The sequence below is a fragment of the Melospiza georgiana genome, chromosome 2, assembly GCF_028018845.1.
Source record: "Melospiza georgiana isolate bMelGeo1 chromosome 2, bMelGeo1.pri, whole genome shotgun sequence".
Classification (NCBI taxonomy): domain Eukaryota; kingdom Metazoa; phylum Chordata; class Aves; order Passeriformes; family Passerellidae; genus Melospiza; species Melospiza georgiana.
Genome location: NC_080431.1, coordinates 107027706 through 107052919, shown reverse-complemented (window position 1 = coordinate 107052919; position 25214 = coordinate 107027706). Strand labels below are relative to the sequence as shown.

Below are 25214 nucleotides of genomic sequence, written 5' to 3'. Positions count from 1 at the left end.
AGTATTTTTAGTCACCATAAGGAACTCCATGGCAGCTCCACTGCTTTTACTGCACCAGCATCTCCAAACCACCAAGAAAAGTTAAGAGTCCAGGAGAGGTGGTACTCAGCACTTGGCATCAGGTGCTTGAATCTTCCCACAGCTTCAGTGGAAAGGCTGTCAGTCACACAGCTGAAAAGCATCCATTTACAGGACTCATCAAAACTCATTCTCACCTACATTAAAACTTGATGCTAGGATGAGCTTTAACAACTTCAACATGAAATACATATTTCCCACTTTCAATTATTCTGCTAAGACTCACGATTGAACTGTAATTGTGTTAGTGCAAATATTAAGTTCAGTTTTCATCCCACACAATATTTTTCCCACTTAGATTTCTACAAGCCTACCTGCATTTACTCAGGTGCCCTTGACAACAGTATAAAAAAAGGTATTAATTGCAGATCAGAAAAGGCTATTTAAATTTAGACCATGAATTTTCCATAACAGTTACTTTTTAATTAACCTTTTCTCACAGAGAACCCAAACCTCCAGATACTTAACATTTACTTCTTTTATATTAGAACTGAGTGGTAAGAGGAAACCTATGAATAGAAAGACTAATATAAAAACTTAAAGTAATGCTTTTCCAGATCAGATATTTCAACTTCAAACAAACAAACAAACAAACAAACAAAAAAAGCCACATTAAAACCAGAAAACTAAGGGGTCCCCATGTCATCTCCTGTCGCAAAAACTCAAATGTGTGCAAAAGCTTGGCAGAAGCCAGCATAGGTCCAGCACCACCAGAGTTTAAGAGATAAGAAATCTTTTTCAACCAAAGATCAACTATGTAAGAGAAACCATCTCTAATTACTTCCTAGCACATTCTGTAGCACCTGTTTAGGATTTCCCCATTTCACCATCACTCTGGAACATAAAGCAGGAACACCAGAATTTCACACAGTTATCTCATGGCTGATACATTACAGACAAATCTGAATAAACTCCCTGTGTCCCTGTGCAAACAACAAGGATCTAAACAGAGGCCAAAAGCTTAAGTATCCATAGAATAGCAGGTTTGTGGCAGGTGGTCCATATCACATATGGAGATCATTACCAAAAAAATCAAAGAAAAAAGTAGAATTTGTCACTTTTAAAAGCTGCTTTGCATGCCAGCCTCATAGACAACATGAGGTTGAATCTTACATCAACAATCAGAATAGTTTATTAAAGGAAATACTAACTTCTGAATTCACATGGCTGCATGGCACATTTGCAGCTACCAAACTGGGAAATTACTTGAGTTAAACAGATGTGTAAGGTTAAACATAACTGCTTACATAAATTGGGAAGACAACAAATGTGCAGTTCTCTCTAGAGAATTGTTTAGATAGGAAGATAATTAAAAACAAAGATGTGTTACCAGAAATAAAACACCCCAATGCAATTGAGGTGGGAACTGTGAAGTGGGTGTGCCCTCATATCACAGAGAGGATGAGCCTGTCAGCAGGGATGAGACTTCACCCACCTCCCTGATCAACAAAAGGCTGACCAGCCATCCTGACACAACTGTTCCTGGCACCTTTGCAGACTCCTGCTTAGTATTCTCTTTTATAAGAAACTAATACCAAAACATCATTATGTTTTAAGACAATGAACGTATCTCAGTGGTATGTTTTGGATCACTAAAGCTTATTTTTCTCACAGGGACAAAACTGATGTGGTATGTATTGAGCCACCATCCTAACCAACAGCAAAAGTAGTCTGGCCTATAAAGTCAAGTGCAACTCTTACAATAAAATATGAGGCTAATGAGAAACTTCAAGGAACAAAGAGTCTCCAAAAATAAGCCCTGATACATAATACATTGGCTCCATTATTAATTTCCCTATCACAAACTTTAGGGTTTCAGGAAGTCATACCAGACCACAGGAGAGTCTGGCTACAAGCAAACTCATCCAAAGCTGAAGCATATCACCAAATCAAAGACTAGCCCATTAAACAGAACTAGAAATTCATGGAAAATTAAGTGAATTTCATTCATGAAATTGAAAATGAAAGCAGCCTTGATTTTTTGTTGTTGTTGTCACCACAATCTGGCCCATTGAAACCAAACAGTTTCATAAGAAAGATAAACTTAAGAGTACTGAAATCAAAAGCAGGTTCAAGAACAAAACCATTCTTGTATTCAATGAAAAAAAAGCAGGTGGCCTAAATTCAGCCTTTTTACATGTGTGTACAACCTGTTTAATGACTTACCTCTCTCCCTTTATGTGTCACCAAAGCAGCCAAAGGCTTGGCATAGAATCTGCTGTAGGAAAATCCCAGGCAGCCATACATGCTGTTAGCAGTGAGTTTCAAAGCTTTCTGTCTGATATCATACTGAAAAGAAACACAACCAGAAAAATGATCCAACCAGAGCCATCAGGGAACAGAACTTAATGCTCACAATTACATTCACAGCTTTTTTATACAGTCTGCAGCAGTGATGGGCTACAAATAAAGCACATTACAATCACTGCTCACTACTAATCATCTCTATTCTACAAGGCTGATCAGGGCACTTAAGGGGAGAGGGGGAAAAATCAACGGAGTCCTAGAAAACACACCTGTAAATAGAGGTCAGGATTTAAATCTGGCTGTTTCATTAACTGCTTAACTTGGCGTCTTCTCTCCACCAGTTTCCTGATTTCTTTAGGCAAAATTCCCATTTCCAGAGACGGGTCTGGAAGCTCTGGAATTTCTTCTTCTTCTTCAACCTGTGAAATGATCACTGCTGCTTATCATTTTACTGCTTGAAGATTAGATTTTAATGCATTAAGTGAAAAGCTTGGTGGGAAAAAAACCCCAAAACTCTACAGCTTGAGCCAATTCCTGCAGAGCACCCAAAGCACAGTTTAGAGCAAGCATGAGAGGGTTTTTTGCAGTGTTTAACAGTACTACTTTGCCCCTGCTGGGGGACAGGGCTTAAGTCTGTTTCACTCTTGGAGAAACACAAAGAAGGCATGGACCAGTAGCAGGAAGGTTTTTGGTTTTTATCAGAGTGTGTGTTATATATTTATATACATACATACATATATATATATACATACATATATATATATATACACACATATATATAAATACAGATAAATAAATAACATACACACATTCTCACTCTTAGGTATATATAGATAAATAAAAAAATATAAAGAAAAGTACACACGCAGCAATTATTTCTGTGCTGAAAAATCCATCCATTTTTTATCATCATGTAAGTACTTTTGGTGTTCAGACCTGTCAAAAGGAGCACGTGCTCTGTGGAACTGATACTTTGAATGATACAACTGACAAAAGTAGAACAAAAACTCCACCCCAAGCAACTCTTGATTACAGCAAAACAACACAGCAGAAAGGACACACCTTCTTAGCATGACTGAAGAAACAGCAAAAATGGAAAGGTATTTCAAGCATAATGAAAGTGACAGAAATGTGCAAAGAAAGCACAGTACAGACATGGTGAGGTTGGCTGGTTTAGTAAAGCAGTCTGAGGAGAACTGTAACAAGAAATTACATCAAAGCCTGATTAAACATCATACAGTGAGAGAAATCAAAATTAGCTGCTTCAGGTTGAAGCACACTTCAGAAAGCAGGGAAAATCCAAAGACAACTTGAAGGAACTTACTGCCAGAACTCCACATACTTGTCTCCTCATTTCTGCTACTGTGTTCATATTTCAGTTGCTACAGGACTAACTAATACCAACCTGTGAGCTGATACCAGTTAAAAATAAAAGCCTCTGCTTTAACCTTTAGACCTGACCAGCTCAATGCTCCAGTTTACAACACAGCTCCACCAACAAGTGTTTCAGCACAGCTGAGGAAATGAGAATCTCCAGCCATGGGTAAGCCAGAGCCAACACAACTGTTTATAAAACAGCACATCCAACAGTACCTTCAGGAGGTTTTTGTTGTGTTTAACACAGCTTAAACACCAAGAGTTTTGTGAAGCTGGTGCCACAGCTCACACAGTCACAACATCACCCTCCCAAGTCACACATTTGATTTTCCTGATGTCTAATAAGGCTTGAGCTCACAATCATATTCTTTCCTGTAGAAAGCATGAGACTTTTGCCTACCTCCATCAGGTATATCTGCATAAATATACAAATAGCAACTTAACTTCAGGAAGCCTCTGTCAAGCTAGGATGAAACCAGTAGAAGGGCTCAGAAATTGCTAGGGTGGATGTGAGGCTGAAAAGAGTCACAGAGCCTCAGTAAAAATATTGTTTCATGAGGATACCAAGAACAGACGGAAGAGAACTTATAAAGATTCTCTAAGAGTATTACAGAAAGGAAGGTGACAGACACAAAATATTAAAAAAGTAAAAAGTCCCAACGCACAAATTAACATATACATCTTTAAATAATAATCACTTTTTATGTGTGAAAGGAAAAAAAACCCAGAGAAAAAGAACAGTTTCTTAAGGAGCTGATTCACAGAGAGCACTCTGAAGTTAAGACAGTGTAATTTAAGCCACAAGTTAAAGCACTCAAACCTCTGCCCTTTTCTGTGCTTCTGATGACAGTCTCTGCACAGTGGTGAAGCAAATGTTGAACTCCTGAATAATTGATGGGTACAAGCTGTTGAAGTCGAGAAGCAAAATAAACTTGTCATAAAAACCTAAAACAGAATTTAAAACAGAAGTCATAATTAATCAAGTCTCCCAGAGGACTTCATACAACTCCACAATTAATATTTAATTGATAGTAATACATTGTACCAGATTTCCATGATCTAAATCCCCTTGAAGCAGCTGCTGAGATGCAGCACTGCCCTTTACAGAAGCTGTCAGAAGTGGAACGATCCAACCCCATTAACTCACCAGAGTTGAACAGATACCTTCTGTGTTACTATAGGACACTTGTACAGTTTTCCCCACATAGAGGAGAAACTGAAAGAAAACTTACGTGTCCATCAGACAATTATACATAAATGTACAGTCCTAATCCCTCAAAAGAAGCAATTCCACAATCAATGTTGGGAATTTTGTTTATGCAACAAGATTCCCCTCACAACCACAACACCGAACTCCCACATCCACAGAGTCCCCACTGCAATCTCTCTGTATTAATGTAACCTACCTGTCTCTAACTTCATTGAAGAAAGAAAATTGCCACATCTTACCGACTTTGGGTTCCAAGACTAAGCCCCCAGCATATGCTGCTTTCTTTTTTCCTATCTTTGATTTATTCTGATCTTCAAACTCTTCATCTTCATCCACCTACATATGGCATTTTAAAAAGTCATTATGTAGTCTCTAAGATTTCTGTAATGTTAGAGGAGTTATTTTTGGTAAGTCAAATATAAATTTGGGAGCCAGTGCAGAATTCCTTTTAAAATATATGCAAAATATGGCGTTTTCATCATGATCCTTACTAAAGCTCTCTACATGTCAAAACAGCATTCAAACCAACTCTGACAGGGAAAAAACTGCTAACAAGAGATTACAAAGACCTTAAAGTATTGTCATTCTTCAACATGGCACCAGAATGCCTTTTACAACTGGCTGTAGAAGTCCACACTATGAAAAAAATTAACTCATGACCCAGAAGTGGTATGACTGCCCAATTAAAATGTTGGTTTTGCAAACAGAATGGCTGGGCTTGAATAAAACAAATAAAAACATTACTACTGACCTAAAGAATATTCTGTTATTTGTTATAACAAGAATTTTTCTCCCAATTGTTCAATTCTATTCTGAATCATTTAGAATTCCAGTGCTACTTTGAATTCCAGTGCAACAATACAATCAACAGAAATCATTGCTTTCAAGTTTGTGTTGAACTTATTTAAAACTAAAAAGCAATATATAGTGAAATACAAATACTTTGTCAAATTTTAATGTGTTCACTAACAAACATCTAGATATTTCTATAATTATTATTTACAATGGTATTGGACAAAGGAATTTTTTAATACCTTTGGATATTTCATAGATATAACAATTTTTTCTTGAAATACTGTTCATCAAAATAACTAAATGCAAATATTAAACAACACAGATTTTCTTCTTTACTGTTTCCCCACACAGAAAAGTACTTAGCTTATTTTAATTTTAAACTAACAGAAGAACTGAGTTTTTATAGATCTGTGCTGCAATGGAAAAGCTGTTACACTGTCCCACTCTCATTATGGATTCCACACAAAACCAATGTTTTAATTAAGCATATGCTGTACCCTTAAGTTATATCTGAGTAATACTTGGGGTTCTTTGTTTTCCACAGAACAGCAACATGCAGAAGATGGAAGAATTTTTTTCTTTTTCCTTTTTTTTAATAAAAATTTTTAGGAAGAGAAAAACTGGACCCACCAGCTTCAGTGGAGGCTTTTTGAAAACCTGTTTGTCTGGCACAATGTAATCCTTCTCGTGAAAGGCGTGAAGCAGCAGGAACTCGTTACGTTCAGATCGTCCACCCATCATCGTCCTGGACTAAAGAGGGGGTGAGAAGAGAACTCAGAGCAAAGCACAGAGAACACTGACAGCAAAACTCAAATGTGACACTTTTAAGGAAGTTTTACATTATTACTTGATTAGAACATTGAACTCTCCTCATGAGAGCAAAAAATTTAACAGCATTGTGTATCCTAAATTAGTGTTTAGAAATTAAACCCAGCAAATCAAACACAGAAAACATGGAACTGTTTGGAGGGGACAGTGGAGAGGGGTGGAAAGTAATAAAAATGTACCATGACATTCCCAGAGATGTTTGTTATCTGAAGAGCCAGTGGCAGAACATTCAGCTCACACATGATCTGGAGAATGAACTTGGCATCTGTCCAGGTGTTTTCCAGCATGAACAGTAAGCGAGGAGAATCACTGGGGAAAGAAGGGGCACAGCCTTGTACAGTAAAATCAATCTCCCTTGTACTCTGTAGGCTTTAGACCTATGTGCTGTATGCAACACATGGTATCCGTAGCACATGACTGATGAATTTTATAGCAATCTCTTCTAATTGAAAAACCAGCCCAAAACTCTGGCTTGCATCTCCTGTTAGTGCACCTACACCAATGCTCCCACAAATCAATTTCCCTCATACTTGTGTAAGCCACCATGAATAGCTTGAAACATTATTTCATCATGTTAAGACAATGTTTAACTTTTCAAATCCCAGTATGCTAAGTCAGCATCCCCACAATAAATCAAGTAAGCAAATGTAAAATTTTATGTCAGGGAATCAGAGAAGGATTAAAACTCCCAATCAGCAACATACCTGTACATATTTGGAATTTCCTCTGGTAGAATTGTTACCTTCTCTGTTTTCAAAATCTGATGGACCAGCTCAGACAAATGGTAACTTTTGCAGCGAATTAGTTCTTTAGCAGAAATTTCCACATCACAAATCATGCGACCACAGGCAGCATTCCTTTCAGCAAACCCTCCTCGGCCCTTCATGTATTACACAGAGAGAGAAAACACAAATAAAATGAAACATACAAACACTAACAAAAAACATCTACCCACAATGCATGCTTATAAGACTCAGTCAAGCCAGATGGTCACTAAGTACTTGAATATTCTATTAAATATCACTAATATAAGGACTTATAATTATGCCCTAAAGGAATCCATGGTACCTTTCACTGTATGTAGATATTAAAAATAGATACTTAATTTTCACTACTGGTTATATCTTAACTCTTAAACTATCGTGCTTTTTCTTCCCTTCAATCATTAGAATAGCCCAAACAAGAACCTGGGTGTGGATTCTGTCTTTCTTCCAAGGACACTTTTTGTAATAACAGCAGGATAAAAAAGTCACAGAACCATACAGAAATATCCAACTTGGCCTCCAGGAAGAACAGGAACAAGCAAGAGCACAGCCATGTTCAGCACTTCAAGCGTCAGACACTGTCCTCTGAATAAATATGTAATAGGAGCTACAGAATTATTAGCTTAGCAGCTCTCTATGGGATGATTCACCCATCAATCCAAATTGCCTTTTCTCATTTTACAGTTACAGCAGACAAAGACAGTTACAGTAAAGACTATTGCAATTAATCTGTCATTACTATCATCTAGTTGAGATAAGTAAACTAAATTAGCCTAACTTGAAAATCAGTTTATCCTATTACTGTAATAAAAGTCATATAAACACTCATAATTTCTGATCTGGGACCCACGAAATTCAGCATGACCAACAGACAAAATACATCAGTGTCACATTTACAATTCCTCAGAAAAACTAATTCATTTTTAATCACATGCAACAAAAAGGGGCTTAAAAAGACTTAAGCAATCTTATTACCCCAAGCTTTGGCATATTAGACCTCCTCAGTCGACCTATCTTGGACCAGTGAGGGACTTTGCACAAATTAATTCTTTGAAGCAGCACTTCCAGATCAAATCCATAAATATTATGACCCTTGAAGCAGAAAAAATAACAAAAAAGGTTACAACAAATGCAAATTGAAAGACTTACTTTCACACACTCAGTATTCCTTTGCCCTTTGTGATTTTTTCCAACTAATTGATGGCATTATCTCTCTTGTAGAAAGCACTTTCTAAGAGAATGTTCATCAGCAGAACTCATTAGTCTTAACACTAACAATGCTGTTCAGTAGAATACCAAAATCAGCTCTGTAACTGGCTCATTGCACACACAATACAGCTTCATGCTTTGATACCAGAGATTAGGATTTAAAGCTTTCCAGAAGAATTCCACAACATTCTTCACAGAGCATATAAACTTAAGCTAAGAGTAATTCCTTTCTTCTCCACCTGTGAAAGTCACAATAGTGTCATCAAAATACTGTAGCTTTTTTCCTGTCATAGTACAACAGGAACAGCTGTTAAATCTGGATAGGAACACCTTGCAAGCAATATTTACATATCAAAGCACTCCAGCAATATTTTAAACAGTGCTAAATACACTGATGACACTGGTCTGTAGCCTCAGCTGAAAGCAAAATGCTGCCCTGAGGAACATGAGCCAGACACCAGGAACTGCAGCTCCACTCCAGCAGGTACCTCTGTGCAGTGCAAGACTTAAAATGGGAGCAGCATTTCAACAGTACTAATTAAACCAGGTGCAAATTAAACTGCACTAACGCAGCTCTGCTGTTTTCAGGATAGGAGCTCTCACACCCCTGCTCTTGGTATCTTCAATTTTAAGCCACTGGCTGCAGTGCTTCTTCTGATTCCCTGCCATAGGCACCAGGAAGCTTAGGTCACAGGGCAAACACTGGATACCAGCTGCAGTGAGCTGAAAACATCAGGCATTGACTGCTCATTTCATCATATTCTCATCACCTAATTATTTGTATCTACCTACAGAAGTTAGGTAAATACATAAATCTAACAAGTTGTATGTAATCAACCTCAGATTTAAAACCAACTTCAAATTGTCTTCAGAATTTTGTTATGTGAAAGTTAGTACTGCACATTAATTAAACATAACAAAAAAAGTAAAATGAGTAATTATAATAAACTCTCAGCTCCTAAAACAGTAGAAAACATAAGTATGCTTATTGCAAAATTTTTCTCAGATCTCATGTATTTGTATAGATGGTTATTTTGGTTTACAGCATAAACACAAATTATATGAGCATCTGAATTGCAACAGAATCTTAAGTATACCAAGAGTTCCCATTTTTCTACAAAACCAGAGTTTTGTTGTGTTTTGTCTTTCTGAGGAAAGAAAAAACCTCAAACTTGTTTCAGGTATTGTGAAAATACTGCCTATTTTAGCTATTATAGGAAATAATAGTATGTATAAAATGCTGTCAGGGAAAATTCTGTATCATCTTTGTATCAAAATATACCTGCTGTCTCATAAGCAAACTCAATTCATATGGCAGTCTAAGACAAGCATTAAAAAGCCTCTAAGGGGACAAAAGAAAAAGAACAAAGCTGACCAACTGACAATGTGCTTGAATTTAACTCTCAGAGTCTCAGAACTACTCACCACAACAACATCTGGGTCAATTTTATGAATCTTCGCAAGGAAAAATCCCAGCAGTGTTCTCTCTGTTGCAGCAATCTCTATTTTAGCATTCTAAAAGGAGCAAGAGAGCATCTGATTTCAATGACCCAATAAGTTTAAAATGGAAGCATCTCCTCTCCCCTACCAGTTACAAGACAATAACAAAGCACCACAGAGTTCTGCTTTCCCTTCTGTAATTCAAGGATTTTTTTCCTCACTCCCATAGACATTGGAAAGCTTTTCTCAGAGGCTTTTTCCCTTTCTGCTTTTGAATGCAGGTGTGATATTTTAAGAGCCTCATAAGAATCAAGCACACCAGGAAAATGTTCCATATGCATCTTTCAATCACAGACTTTAAGATCACACAGAAATAGAGGAAAAACAAAAATAAGTTACTTTATTTTTCTGCCAGTTCTCCCACCTCCCCTCAGAAAGGACATCTAAATTTTTAAAAAAATTTTAAATCTTTACTCTCCAATAAAAGAAGAAACAAATTCTCACAGTTTACTATGAGTACCATCAGGTATAATGAAAATTAACCACAATTTTAGGCCTTTTTGCAAAATCTTGCCAATTCTCCTGCCTAACACTACTCTATTTTAAGAACACAATTAGCAGCAATACTGAAACACAGAGCACACACCACTTTTTTACAAACAACACAGAACACAGAATAAATACCTGGATTTAAGTTTGCAGAGCGGAAAACTAACTAAATAATAATTCCATTCCTTCAACTATTTCTCTTCACCACTTATCAAAAGCACCATAAAGTTCATATTCTATAAGGTACTGCAATCAGAAGGGTAACAAAATGAAATTACCTTCTTTTTAATGGCTTCTTTGAAGTCATAAGGAAAAATGCAATCACTCGGTTTGGAAACAGCTGCAAAAAGTAATATTTGTATTTACATCCAAGTTCCTAACTGTTCCCTCCCCATAAGCACCCATTCACAACAAAGTGAGCTGAGAAAACTGACCTCTGATTCTCAAACAGCAGCTTTAGGTGAATACTGTCTTTAAGATAACCAAGTAATTACTAAATTAGTAATTAAATTAACCAAGTAATTACTAAAATTCCAAATTACTAAAGCATTAACAAATCTGAATCAAGTCATATTTGAGGTTATTATTGGACATTAAAACTATGGGCACAGCTCCTGAGAGAGCTTCCTCTCACAAGCATTCAACACTTCTTCACTTTCAGTCAGTGTCTGAATCTCAAGGTTTAGCTGATATTACTGCAATGACACTACTGCAAGATTTTTTACCCTAAGAAAATTTGCTTATAAACAATTCCATTCAGAAGAACAGAAAAATAATTAAAGTGACAGTAAATAAATGGTCTAAACTGATGGGCAGAAAAAGATGGAATACAACCAATAAAAATTACACGCATCTGTATAGAGCAGGGTTATAATCTCAAATTAAGATTTTTTAAAATTAAGTTTTCAATAAAAAGTCAGTAACCAGTGAAGTTAAAAATGGGGAGAGAAGCCTGTTTGAGAGTTGAAATTTTGTCAGTTGTCTATTTTAGGCCATTATTGCTGTAGTGACAGAAAGAAATAAAAATTTAAATAAATAAATTAATATAACCCCGCCCACAACCAAAAAACCAAAACAGAACAAAAAAAAGAAAAATCACGGAATTAATAATTTTTCTATTCAAACTGTTCCAAGTACATACCACAGAAGTGTGTTTGAAAAGGAGGCTGAGGTGGAGCCTTATCCAAAGGAAATTTCTGATGAACCAGAGCTGCAAGAGCCACAACCTATACCAAGGAGATATAGAACACACAACTTCATAAGAACAAATAAGCATGACTACTATCCATACTAATTTCTTCCATCCTTTTTTTTTAAAGTTTCTCATCTCTTTTCTCTTGTTTCTCCAACAGATCTTTCTTATTTTAATTCCAACTTCAAGTAGTTGAAAAGAAGTTATCAATTGATTTCAAGGAAACAAAATAGTACTTGCTCATAAAGCATTATAAATTTGAGAGAAAAAATAATTCACTTTGAGAAACTTCTACTTTTATCAGTTTTTGTTCTGAATCTGACCAGACCCCACAATGTAAAAGATTCCCCATGGAGTGCAGGGCAGATGTGAGCAGGGTAGAGAAGCCTTGCCTCATGAAGGGCTGCCCCTAAGCAAGCAGTCAACACTGCCAAGAAGCCAAGAGGTTTAGTGTTTGGAAGTCAGAAGCTTTAATGATGCCTCTGACTGCTTGGCCTGGCTTCTCAGACACTGATCAGGAAAACCCAACAGAAAATAAAGCAGAAAGGCTTTAAAGCATCTTGGCAAGCTAAGTCCTGTTGGTACCATGTGTATGTCCTGTTACTTTGGTCAGAAACCCCTTATTTTCCATACTTCCACCAAAAAAAATTAATTCACTATGAGGAATAATTCTGCTTGAAAATTTGCCAACATATTAGTCTTCAATTCAATTTGCCAGAAACAACTGTCCTATCCTATTTGTGAATACTAAATCTCTTCTCCCATTAATGAGAGTTATGTTAAAAAAAACCTGCCTAGTGCACATTGCGGTCTGCAGTCTACAAGTGAGAGTGGCCCCTACATCTCTCTTCCTTTCTGAGGAAAGACCTTACAGCAGAATAGCAGGTGCTCTAAGATCAAGACCAAATCCTCATTTTAAAATGAGTTTTATTAGCAGAAAAGCCTGGTCATTTTATCTATAACCTATGATTAGCTCTAGCTTAGTTAATTAATTAATACTAATCCATTAACAACTGTGCTGGGGCAGTCTCATTTATAACTATGAGGCACAACAGAGAAAACAGAAGGCTTGAAAACATACATGGGTCCACTGTCACAGTAAACATTCCCACCAAGCAGGACCCCTAGGCCAGAGTGAAATCCCAGTAAAAATTTCTTTGAAAAGTCCAGAGCAGAGAAACTTTTCAAGAGTAAATATATTTAAAACATGTTTTATGAGGGTCTTCCAAGCCTTAGCAGACTCTTAGTATATGCCAAAGAACAAAACCAAACCAAAATGAGAGCAGATTACTTACCTCATTCTGGTGAGTCTTGGGGTTCTGGATGGTCTTCATGCTGAAGGACATGACCACCAGGGGAGGAGGAGGAGAAAGCTCTTTAACCACGTTCACCAAGCCAGGCTTCATGGCCACAGCCTCCACTTTACACCAGCTGAGTGGCTGATTTGAAGGCTCTGAGGAAACAACACAAACCACCTCCATTCTTCTGGGAACCACAGACAAGGCTTCTCTGATGGCATTGCTGCACAGAGCACACCCTTCAAATGTTTTGTCCTGGTGGGACAGTCCAAGACACACACTAATCCTGCCCAATTTTTGGTAACTCCCTGGACCTGACTTCCTTGTCAGCAGGAGCTCTTCAACACCAAATAAAAAAAGAAAAGGTTTGGATCAAGGTCTGCATAACCCAAAAAATACTTCAGGAAGCTTTCTACAGAGTCATCTGTACTGGTATCAGTTCTGTCAGTGACTGAGCGAGCTGCTGAGAGGAGAATCCTCTGGTGTCAGCATTCATACAGTCAGTTCTGCCCTGTGCCCCAAGGATACAGCAGCAACAGATGCAGCTGTTGTCCAGCATGATCAACATCCCTATGATCATGGGAATATGCAGCACACATTGAATAAAGGGTTCTTACCAAACCAAAATAAAGCAGCACAACCACCTCTAAGTGCTACATGCCAATCAAGAGGCAGATTTGAAATTAACAGCTCCACACCACAAACTTTTCCAAGTGTCAGGAAAAAATAAATAAAAATCTAATTCACAAAGAAAAAAAAACCATCTAGCAGCCATTTGTTCTAAAAAATACATATTTGGAGAAAAAACCCAAATCTTAAGTTATCAAGAGCAGAAAGATGAGACATTTTCAAATCACGTAAGTTTAGCTCCATATACATGGCATCAAACAGAGCTGCTAGGCACTGCACAGTCCCTTCTCATAGGCACTGAAAATTATACTCTCATCTGTAACAGTGCACAACTTTATACAGATATTTGTCACTCCAAAAAAGGAAGAATAACTTAAAATTTGTACCAGATAATGAAAATTAAGCAGTAAATTGCAAGGTTATAGATAATGAAAATTAAAGCAGTAAGTTGCAAGGTTAATGTGCAAAATTGTAATTCATCTGTACAATTTAAATTCCCCCTATTACCCTCCAATCTATAACTGTATGTGTTTCCTGGTAACCAGGTATTTCACATGCAAACCACCATACGTGGATTCTTTATTTCCAGCCAGCAGGGTCCTTTGATCTTCTGATTCATCAAGAGAAGTTCCAGGCTAGAGGTGTTGGTTCCAAAGACATGTGAGAATGTTTGTCCCTTCAGGTCTTGGGGAAGCCGAGGGCATTCAGCCTAACAAGTAACAGAGCAGGGAGTCATTTCACCCCACTGAAGTCTTCAAGGTTGAAAAACCACATTCAGACAGCACCTTCAGTACTGAAATCACCCTCATCCCCCACAAGCAAAGCCCTAACCCATAATACCCTACAGAAATTGAGGAAATCACACTATAAGCTCCACTTAAAAAATCAGGCCAGTAATGTAAAAACACACTGAAGTTTAAGTTCTTCATCCACACTGGACACTTCAGCCAAGACCACAATGATCAGTGACCATTTTAATACAGAAACTGCTCACATTGTAAACTTAATTAGATAAAAAAGGAAGGTATGATATTTTATCAGATTAATTATACTCACTGAATATTTAACTTCTAGGTATTCAGATTTTGCTGGTACATCTGGAATCTCAAAAGCGTAGTGTTTTTCCACTTTCTATACAAAACAAAAGTATTATATTTTCATTATCTCCCAACTGAATATTCATTCTGTCCAATAAGAAAGCTAAAGAAAAAAAGGCCAGGCAAAACACACATTTCAAATATCATGGGCTTGATCATATATTACCAATTCTGCAATTCATTACAACCAGCTGAAGACAGTAAGAATATTTTAGTGCCTGTTTTTAATCTCTAAATGTTTTCTTAGCATCAAGAGTTTCACAGAATTGACTTGCAAATAAACTAACCACTACCAAAAAAAAAACACCTAGCAGTTAGGCAAACTCAGAAATATTCTTTAAATTCACAGCTTTCAGACATACTCATGAGAACTGGTGCCTGCAGATCACTGCAAAATCCCAAAATGGCTGAGATGGAAAGGGAACTCCAGGCATTGTCTAGTCCAGCTGCCTGCTCAGAGCTGGGTCAATGACAGTGGGTTGCTCAGGGCTCTTTTCAACCAGATATGAATATTCCCAAGGATGGAGACTCCATAGCCTCTCTAGGGCAACCTGTGCTAGTGTTTCATCTCCCTTACAGTAAAGCAGCGTTTCAGGTTCTGATAAATTTCACCTGTTTCAAATGTTATCTGTTATCTTGTCCTCCATTGGGCACCAGCAAGAAGTATGCCAGTCATCTTTACTAATGCTCATCAAAGATCGATAAACAATTAAAAGATCTGCACTGCCAATCCCTTGCCCTGAACTTCCTCTTCCGCAGGCTGAACAGTCCCAGGTTTCTCAGCCTCTCCTCACACGACAGATGTTCCAGGCCCTGTAACTATCTTGGTGGTGCTATTGTGGATTTGTTCCAGTAGCACACATCATTCCTCACACAGAGGAGCTCAGCTGAACACAGCAGGTGCTCACCAGGGCTGCAGAGGGGAAAGGACCAGCTCTTGACACTGCTGGTAATGCCCATGGCAGCCTTGTCCCCAAGGCTACAGGGTTGGCTCCTGTCCAACCTCGTGCGTACCAAGATGAGCAGGTCCTTTCCTGCAAGGCTGCTTTCAGCCAGTCAGTCACCATCACCTACTAGTGCCTGAGGCTAATCCAGTCTTCATACAGGACCATTTCCTTTTGTTTTGTATTTGATGGGATTCCTGTAGGTCATAAGATATATCCAGCCTGTCTAAATTCCTGTGACAGCACATCCATCTGGTGTATCAGCCCCTCCTGGTTTTGTACTGCCTGTACTTGCTCTGTGTGTGCTCCATGCAACCACCCAAATCATTAACAGGATGCTCAGCAGGACTGATCCAGAATCAGCCCTTGGGGTGCACCTCTAGGGACTGGCCTCCACCTGGATTTTGTGCCAGTGATCACAGCTTTGAGCCCAGTAGGGCAGCTGGTTTTCAGCCCACCCCTGTGCCCACTTCACTGGCCCCCATCCCATCACTTGTCTGTGAGGATGCCATGGCAGGCAGCATTGACAGCCTTACTGGAGTCAAGACAAACAACAGTAACTGCTCTCCTCCTGTCCACCAAAGCAGTCCATGTCTTCCCAGAAGGCTCCCAGCTTGGTGAAGCATCTTTTTCCCTCTGTGAATCTGCACCACACACTCCCAAACACCTTCTGACATTGGCAAGCTCCTTCTGCACACAGGGGTGCATCCCATCAGATCCCACTTGCCTTTATCTGTCCAATTTGTTTAAATGTGCCCTAAGTGATCCTCCTCCTCTGAGGACAAGTCTTCTTTGCTTCAGGCTTTCCTTCTGGTCTCTTGGCCATCAGAGACTGCTAAAAGTTGGACTAAGCAGTGAAGACCAAGGTGAAGAAGACATGCAGTATCACAGCTTATTCCACGACCTCTGTCACCACATGTCCTGTCCCTGTCAGCAGCACTTTTCTCCTAGTCTGCCTGTACCTACAGCAGCCTTTCCTACCGGTCTATGTCTCTCCCACCAGACCCAGCTCCAGGTGGGATTTGCCTTTCCTGTCTCCACCATGATGTCCCTTCCAAAAGCTCAACCTCTAATCCTCACCAGCTCTGTGCCCACCTTCAGGCAGGCTCCATGCATTCCCACTGCCCTGATCCACAAAAGGGCTTCCCCCTCCTTGCTATCCCAGCCTGCCTTAACCACATCCTACCCCACATGGCTGTGATCCCAGCCAGACTTATCCCTAACTGCACACAACCCCTCCCTTTACACTGCAGCTTTTGTGTACCAGCACTTCAGAGAGGAACCCAAGAGAGATGATTTCCCAACCATCTGCCAGCTTTTATCACATGCTCACAGCAGATCATTTCTGTGACACTAATTTATTTTTCATTTAAGTGACTTAGGTTTCACTAGAAAGTAGTCCAGTTTGTTTATGTGTCTCTAACTAAGACAGCAAAGAAGTCTGAAGTTAAGTATCACTTCTGCTTTCCTCAAGAACAGTAACAATTTTCTATAACACAGCTTGTCAGTTTCTAAGAATAACTACTTTCATTTTCCAAAATATTACAATATCCTGTGCAACAGTGCTCTGGCACCTGCTGAAATGCCATGCTCTACCATGTCATATCTGTGTTCTGCCCTGTAGTACTTTACAAACCATCTGCACCATGTTACTGTTATTATATTATAACTATGCTAGCACATTACTTTACTACAGGAATTCCTAGAGGCACCTTAAATTAAAAATCACATTTTTCACTGGACAATGCACTGTGTTCACCACTTTCTAAACCAGACTCAGCATAATATGCCACTGGAGAAAGTTCAATAAGAAATAGAAAAATTACCATAAATGGGAATTAAATTTTTAAATTAACAAATTAACACAGTTAGGCAAACTTGAAGTTATTTGGTTTGGGGGGTTGAAAGGCTGGGGTTTTTTTCCTTGAATTAACAGCATCAGCAATAGTTCCTCAGGGTGCTACAAGAGGTGCTGTTGGAAGCTTGTTACTTCATTTGCTACTGCAGGTGTAAGGCTGCAAAGCCCAGGCAGGAGAGGCGAGGGACCTCTGCTATAAATAGGAGGCAGACAAATCCAGAAAATACTATGGCATCAACAGTTTCATGGAAACACAAGTGTAACATAACTTGACAGAAGAGCACCACTATGAACAGATCAGCATTGCAAATTAACCGTGCAAATGTAGATCTGAACTGCTGAGCCACAGCAGCACCTAACAGGAGCAGATCAGAGCAGTAACATAATAGAAGGCAATAGAAAAAAAAAAAAGCAATAGATACACTGCTTTTAGCACATATCACTGCTGCTCCCCTGCCTCTTTTTGAAATTTTAATAAAAACCTCTCAGGCTTCAAACAAGTTCTTGTTGCAAACTAGGATGAACATAGTATAAAAATAGTCAGCTGTAGTGTTTCATCTGTGTTATTGCACAGAGCTCAGCTCAATTACACCAGTCTGGTCATAACTCAGTGAATGAATGCTTGCTGCAGAATAATCTGCCCTTCAAGTGGCCCTTCAGAGAGCAGAAATGAGCAGCAGTGATTAGCTGCTAAGTTCCTAAGTGGAGTAAGGCTGCTTTCAAATTGATTTGTGAAGACTTGCTAACTTGGCAGCAGTGCAACCCATTGAAGCTACAATTAGCAGCAGGTGCAGCAGGAAATTATACAGCTTAAGTGTGTTCAAAGGGACAAAGTTGGGTGCTGGCAAGGCCAAGAGAACAACCTGCCTCAATGTCTCCACATCATCACAAAGAGGGATATTCTGAATGAAAGAACTCTGTCAGTAAAAGAACTCTGTCAGGGATGTCAGTAACCCTCCTGATTTCCAGCTAATGATGGAAGAAGAGTGGTTATCAGTTTCACAGAGCTATGCAAACACTGAGACTTCACCTTACTCTGAATGCATTGCTCACAAGTCTCACCTGAGCAGCACAGCCATTTGTTTGAAGTCTTTCAAAACAACAACCCTTAACAGCACAGCACTGAACCACTGGCTGCACATCACAGAGCAGGGGAGATCTTCCAAAGCACAGTAGCCCTTTACTACACAGAGTCACAACTGGGTGAAGATCACGTCTTTGGGGCATTCCTTTAGGTGAGTGCCACAAACCATTTCAATTCAGAGCCCTGCACACCCCTATGGACACACAGATGCAAGGGCTATGTTGCAACACCTTGTCTCTGGTGGTATGAGTACAATGAAAAGGAGGTTGATGGCTCCTTATGAAAAACATAGTCAGGTAAATTCAGGTATCTAAGGGAAGAAGAGAAAAAAAGGAGGGCACAGTAATGGGACAACCCCATTACTTCTACAATTATCTTGCAGAAAGCACAAAGCCTCCCTGCTGCAGAGGCATAAACCTGGCCAGATTTGGTGCCACTTATTCAATTTTGTGTAATCTGGAATATCTGAGTCACTGCAATACTATCTTTGAATACTCCTCCTAGGACCCCACTAACAGCCCTGCTCTACTATCCTGTCCTTTCTCTTACCTCCCATATTACTACTGCCATACCTTCCTACTATCTCCAGTTCTTATTAAACCCTACCAGAATGCAGTAACTATCAGAATTAGCAGAATATTACACAAGAAAAATAAAGCTGGATAGCTTTTATCCTTTTAATAAAACCCAGTTTACTTAAGAATTCAAAATAATTTGAAATCTTACTCTTCAGAAACAATTCTGGTAAGTTATTTCAGAGCTTCCCTGCGCCAGCTATGCTGCCTAATTTATTCATGAATTAAAAATTACAAATTCACTCTTTTGCTAAAACTCTCCTTTAAATAGCTCTCTGGCTGTTCATCCCCTTTTAATGTTTCTAGAGAGCAAACAGGTCTGATCATTATTCTTCACTTTACCAGCTAAAAAAAAATTAAAGCTCTTTCACAGTCATCTCTGGTATAACTGTCCTTTTGTCTCATCCTTCTAATTGCCATCTTTTGTACCAGTAGTCACTTGAGTTAATCTTTCCACTTTCCTTTCACCCTTTAATGATGGTGATCAAGTGTTACCATATTTAAGGGAAAATCTCAACAGTGTCTTAGTGCTCCCACTTCCCCACTCCTGTGTTCCATCCAAGGACCCCACATATGCTGCAGCTGCAAAAGACCCAAAACTGTTGGGTCTTTTGCCCTGAGTTCTGTGTAAGCTCAGTAAAAATTTGACAGGTTTTACCTTGATTTTTAAGAGTCATCTTTGAATGTTCAACTATATTACTCTATTACCTCATTCACATTATTCTCACTTGGCACACCATGGAAAAGATGAAGGTTTCCCAAAATTCTGTAAGAATAACTTCATCTTTTGAGATCTTTCTCCCTCTTTCCTTTCTAGAATACAAGTGCACTCCTTTCTTTTAATGAAAAATTTTCTTTGAGCCCTCTCCCTCATTCCTGAAAGGATTTTTGAACAGTGAGCTATCAGCAACTTGTTTTTTTATCTATTGTTAAATTTACTCCTTTCAGAATAAATTTACTCCTGATTCCACATGTAGTTATGTTATAATCAAGTATACAAGATAAAAACAGAAAACTGAAAAATCTACATTTACATCAGTTTTGAGAGAAAAAATATGCTAGAGAAAAAAAAAAAGGCTTCACAAAGCACTGATGTCACATCCATTTTCCCTGAACTCAGTAAATAACACACTAAGCTACAAGTTGCTGTAAAGATGTCCTGTCTTGCATGATTTCAGTATTTGAGAAACCTTGCTCACGTTTTCACTTTAACAACTGAAACTTTCAGAATGAGTCTAGTTAGCTTGGGATGAGATGACCTCCTGAGAACCTTTCCAACCTGAATTACCACACAAACTGTTTTTATTTTCCCTCATTTACATATTGTTAAATTCCATTCTTCCTGCATTTTTACTTGTCATCTCACTTGCTGATTAACTATTCAGGAATGAATCCTGTAAAATCACAAGATTGCCAGGATGGGTAAAGTTATATCTAATGAAAATCAGCTTTGCCAGACTAATGACATATTACTTCAAGAAATATAAACTTTTCTGAATACTTCAGTCAGAACAGATTTTTCCCCTAAGCTGAATGTTTGCCACATTTCTCCACCCAAGCTTCCCACCTCTGCCCTCCCCTGTAAAAGACAAATGCTCTATGTAAGTGGACAATAAAGCTCTGACACTAGCAAACTAATTCAATCCAAATCTGCAACATTCTCAGCAGTATCAGCTCTTTTCCTGCAGACTCCTGACAAGTATTATATTAATGGGCAAAGTTTCCATCATAGCAACATTTTGTTTTTCCAATGTCATTTTAAAGATTTGTTGAGCAAACAGAGCACAGCAAAATAACACTTTTAAGACTGTTGCCCCTCATTCTAAGCACAGAACAGCTTTCAAGGCTGAATGAGAGTCCTCACTTGTTACCTCCTGCACAGCCACACTATGACAATCCTCACTCTGAGCAGCATGCACTCTAAAAGATAAATCTGTGAAGGTGAGAAGAAGGATGAGGCATGCCAAGAGATAAAGTTCAATGTCTGCTCAAATGCAAAGACAGTGTAATCCCAGAGTACTGATTTATCTGCTGGATAACACAATCTTTCATTTTAAATTCTGACAACATGAGCTGTTACTAAAGCTTTAGGTATCAGAACTTCTATCTGTTCTGCATCCTCAAAAACAGCTCAGCAAGCCAGTCTGACACTCAGCTCAGTTTTAGAGAAGCTAATGAGTGACTATTTACAAAAACATTGTTTAAACTTCTCGTGGAAAAACCATGTTGCAGATTTACCATTCTTAAAGGTAAATCTAGGTAAAAAATATAGGTATTTTGGATGATTTTTACAAGCAGGTAAATTTACACATGTCAGGAGTTATATATTTGCAATTTGGCACAACCTTCTTCCCTGGACAATGTTTCAACAGCCTTCCCACCTTACAAACCAGAACAACAGAAAATGACCAAATAGGATGCTTGAAAACAAACCTTGGATTTGAACTTCATGATCTTGTACTTTGGTGAAATGGTGTCATTAAATTCCTTGAAAACACTCATTATAGTTACTGGAGTCTCTGTCTCTTTACCAGAAGATAGGTCGATTTCCTCAAAAACAGAAGTGAGGTTTTACAAATTAACAAAAATGTCAGCAGACGTGACAATAAGTTGAATTTTACTTTACTATTATGAATCATGTATCTCTTCTTTTAGGAAGAACTAAAATGCAACCAGCCAAGAAATCCCAAATTTAGAAAATATTACTTGAAACAGAGGGTTAAAAAGCACAAAGTTCTCCAGACTTCAAGACCACTTTATTTGCAAAGCAGCAAAGGGTAAAATATTGTGTGCCTTTGTTAGTTAGGGTCAGGGGAAGTCACAGGGCTCTACTCTGCAGCTCACATGTGATGCACACATTGTTTTTGACTTTATCACCTACATCAGACAACACTGGCTTCCAACAGCTTCCATAAACACTGCTAAACTCCCAACCTGCCATAAGCAGGATGAAAGGCACTTATGTTTGACGTGTTTAAAAGTCACACTTACTGTTTCACGTGGCAGCAGATAAACAGTTCTCTCAATATTTTTCACTGTCACACAACAGCTGACATAGGTGTTTGCAGATTCAATCCAAACTTTGCCAAACAAAAATACCACACCTAAGGAAGAAGGGCATAGAATTCAATATGCAGTTTTACAATTAATCATTTCTAATCTTGCTTGAAGCAGCTCATAAGGTGTTCTTACACTGAAACACAACCATTGCTGTGTTAGGTCCTTGAACAACAAACCTTTCCAATGCATCAGCACATTCTAAATTGTTTTAAACACCAGCTTTACAAACAGACACCTGTATCATTCTTCCTGTCTCTACCTCCATTGCTATAGTAACACCTGGTATGTAAAATTCAAAATGGCATTTCACAGACAGTCTCAAAATTCTGTTCTGATATTCCATTGCTGCCTGTATTAGTTTGATAATCCCTGGAGAGAGGGAGGAAGGAGAGAGATGTCAGTGAAAGCTGAAGATTATGAGAATGCCTATGCTGTCAATCAATCCTCTCACATGTGTTATCCCCAGTTTTCCACTCCTCACCTAGACCAGTACAATTGACTCCTTTTCCCTACACTTCAGTACCCTGAGATCAAGACTCAATTACCAATAAAACCTGTAGAAAAACATTCTGAAGACAACAATAGAAGCTGATCAGCTTTCAAGTGAGTATTTTTAACAAATGAGGAGACCAAAAGATGCATGACATTCCTAGGAATCCTGGGTGCCAAGACAGCAGTGTAAGCAAGGGAGACACTCAGAAAGATTATACAGAGCAGGACTAAAGGCAATTGACTTCACTGTGGACAATGTCCTTACAGTACATGCACACCTCTGAGACCAGAGATCTTGGCAATAGAACAAAATGCTGCAAACTGCTAATCAAGTTATGTCAAACTTAAAAATAACACAGTACCAAGCCCCTCAACTGTCACAAACAGTTTTCAAATTACAAGTATAAAAAACATCCAAGTACAATTCAGAAACCTGGCTTTACCAGGTTCCCTTCAAGCTCCAAATAATTTGGCATTTGATTATATGGAAGACACTCTTCCTACAGCATACTACTATTGATGAAAACAGAAATATCCATGGCTGAGACTGCCTCAGAAAGAGGGTTTCATGCATAGAATCTGCATTTCTCCTTGGCCTGGCAATGCACAAACAAGTCCTTGGTTAAGAGTTATAACTTATCTTTGCCAGCAGATCTATCAGACATAAAGGCACCTTTCTTGCTCCATTAGATCAAAGATAAATCAGTGAAGATGCACTAAGATGGATGACAGAGTCAACGTGACAGGCTATGAAAAATCATTTTCTGAGTGCTTGGAATAGATGTGCACAAGACTACTTTTGTCAAGGACAGAGAATGCTGTGGTTTTGAAGATGATGAGAGCAAGGATACAAGTTTCAGCTGCACAAAGTATCTTAAGAAATTTTAATACAGAGGCAATCTTGAAGATTTAGACAGTCTGAATAGAAGTATCGAGAAAGAACTCCAATTGCAGATCTAAGTGACAGGGAAGATGAAGTTCTTGTCCCCAGCAATCTTTTACTTTTTTGTTAAGGGATAAAAAAAACCCTCCTTAGACAGGTTTGTATCATATGGAAAGATGAAACTGAGAGAAAGACCACAAAACAGTAACTGACTGCTTGAACAGCCGGAAATATTAAGAGCATGGAGTAGTTAATCTGTCAGAGGAGTACATATAAGCAGGGGAGTAGAAAGAAGGATACATGAGCCAGTCAAAGATAGGGTAAAAAGCTGCCTGGATTACAAAGACAAACTTCTATCAACTCTAGCACGGAGAAATAAGTGGTCTTAATAACCAGACTTCACAGAATTAGATTAATTTAGAATGGAAGGAACCTTTTGAGATCATCCAGTTGAACACTGGCACACAGTATCACCCCCACAGACAGTAAAAGCAGAACTAACTTCAAACAGTTTTCAGAGACATTTCATGCAAAACCAAAAAAAAACCCCAAAAATCAACTGAGATATATCAGGCCCTATCCCCTGCAAGACTATGGAAAGAATAAAGCAAGAAAAAGTACAAATAAAGCTTAAAAATCAAAGCCTGTGAAAAGAAAGATCATGCTACTAAATGAACCAAAAGGTAAGCAAAGTCAAGACACAGGGAAAATGTCTTGCAGAGGGGAAAAAAAATAAGGGCAGGTTTTATTCGTTATTTCTTTAAAATGTTAATAGGATCACAATTCTTGAGTTCTCTGCCTAAGATCATAAAGGGAATTATGAAAAGTAAGCCTCCAAAAAATCATTAAGTTTGAAAGAGTCTTATGATTATGCTATAGTATTTACTCTTCAGGCAATGCATTTGACATCACAGCAAATGAGGCACAAACAAAGATCATGAACATGTTAAACAAAAAGCAATATCAAAATTTTCTCTTCTACATTACTAATTGAAAACAGGTGCAGTCTTTATTATTCAATCCTGAAAAAGTCATAATGAGAAAAGAACACTCCTTGCATGCGAGGAACAGAAATCCTTTCATAATTATGTTCCATTCAGCAATCACTGACTTAAAAGACAAAAAAAAAGGAAAAATAACAATAGCGGGTTCTTTACAAGTAGCAATTTTATATTAGAGCCATTGATTTCATCAAGATATCTATGATTATTACCACTCCCATCACCAAGCTGTTCAGCCCAGCAGAGTCTCATATTTAAGTTTGGCATCCCAACTCACAATAAAAGGTGTTAACAAAGAAATGTATCTCACTCAATGCTTACAGCTTCAACTGAAAAAAACCTCCACCAACACATGAAAGAACCTTCTGGCAAACACACATGAAGCACAAACTAGAAACCCAATACCCTAAAGCTGCTGATGCAATGAGGGGATGGATGGGAAGTGCTCAGAACACGTGAACACAAACTGTTTTGCCAGAGCTGAGATCAGAATGAAGCAATTTGAAGACTATGGGAGCCAGCAATCTTAATTTGAAGATAACCTTCAAGATTTAGATAGTTTGAATTAGTGGATAAGCAATACAAGACAGACCTTGTATTTTT

At 38.4% G+C, this 25214-nt stretch overlaps 1 protein-coding gene and 1 non-coding gene across 2 annotated transcripts in view; both read right to left on the bottom strand.

Annotated features, from left to right (window-relative positions):
• POLA1 (DNA polymerase alpha 1, catalytic subunit) overlaps positions 1–25214 on the bottom strand; it is a 186787-nt gene that overhangs the window by 152710 nt on the left and 8863 nt on the right. Inside the window, 16 exon segments of the mRNA XM_058018570.1 lie at positions 2245–2367; positions 2595–2744; positions 4523–4647; positions 5152–5248; positions 6338–6457; positions 6715–6844; positions 7240–7415; positions 8275–8391; positions 9934–10023; positions 10776–10837; positions 11639–11723; positions 12985–13142; positions 14188–14326; positions 14674–14748; positions 21609–21725; positions 22167–22279. Coding sequence (XP_057874553.1) covers positions 2245–2367; positions 2595–2744; positions 4523–4647; positions 5152–5248; positions 6338–6457; positions 6715–6844; positions 7240–7415; positions 8275–8391; positions 9934–10023; positions 10776–10837; positions 11639–11723; positions 12985–13142; positions 14188–14326; positions 14674–14748; positions 21609–21725; positions 22167–22279 — 1877 coding nt within the window.
• On the bottom strand, positions 4811–4941 carry LOC131080774 (small Cajal body-specific RNA 24). Its single transcript, XR_009114207.1, has one exon. It is a non-coding gene; the product is annotated as a small Cajal body-specific RNA 24 (non-coding RNA).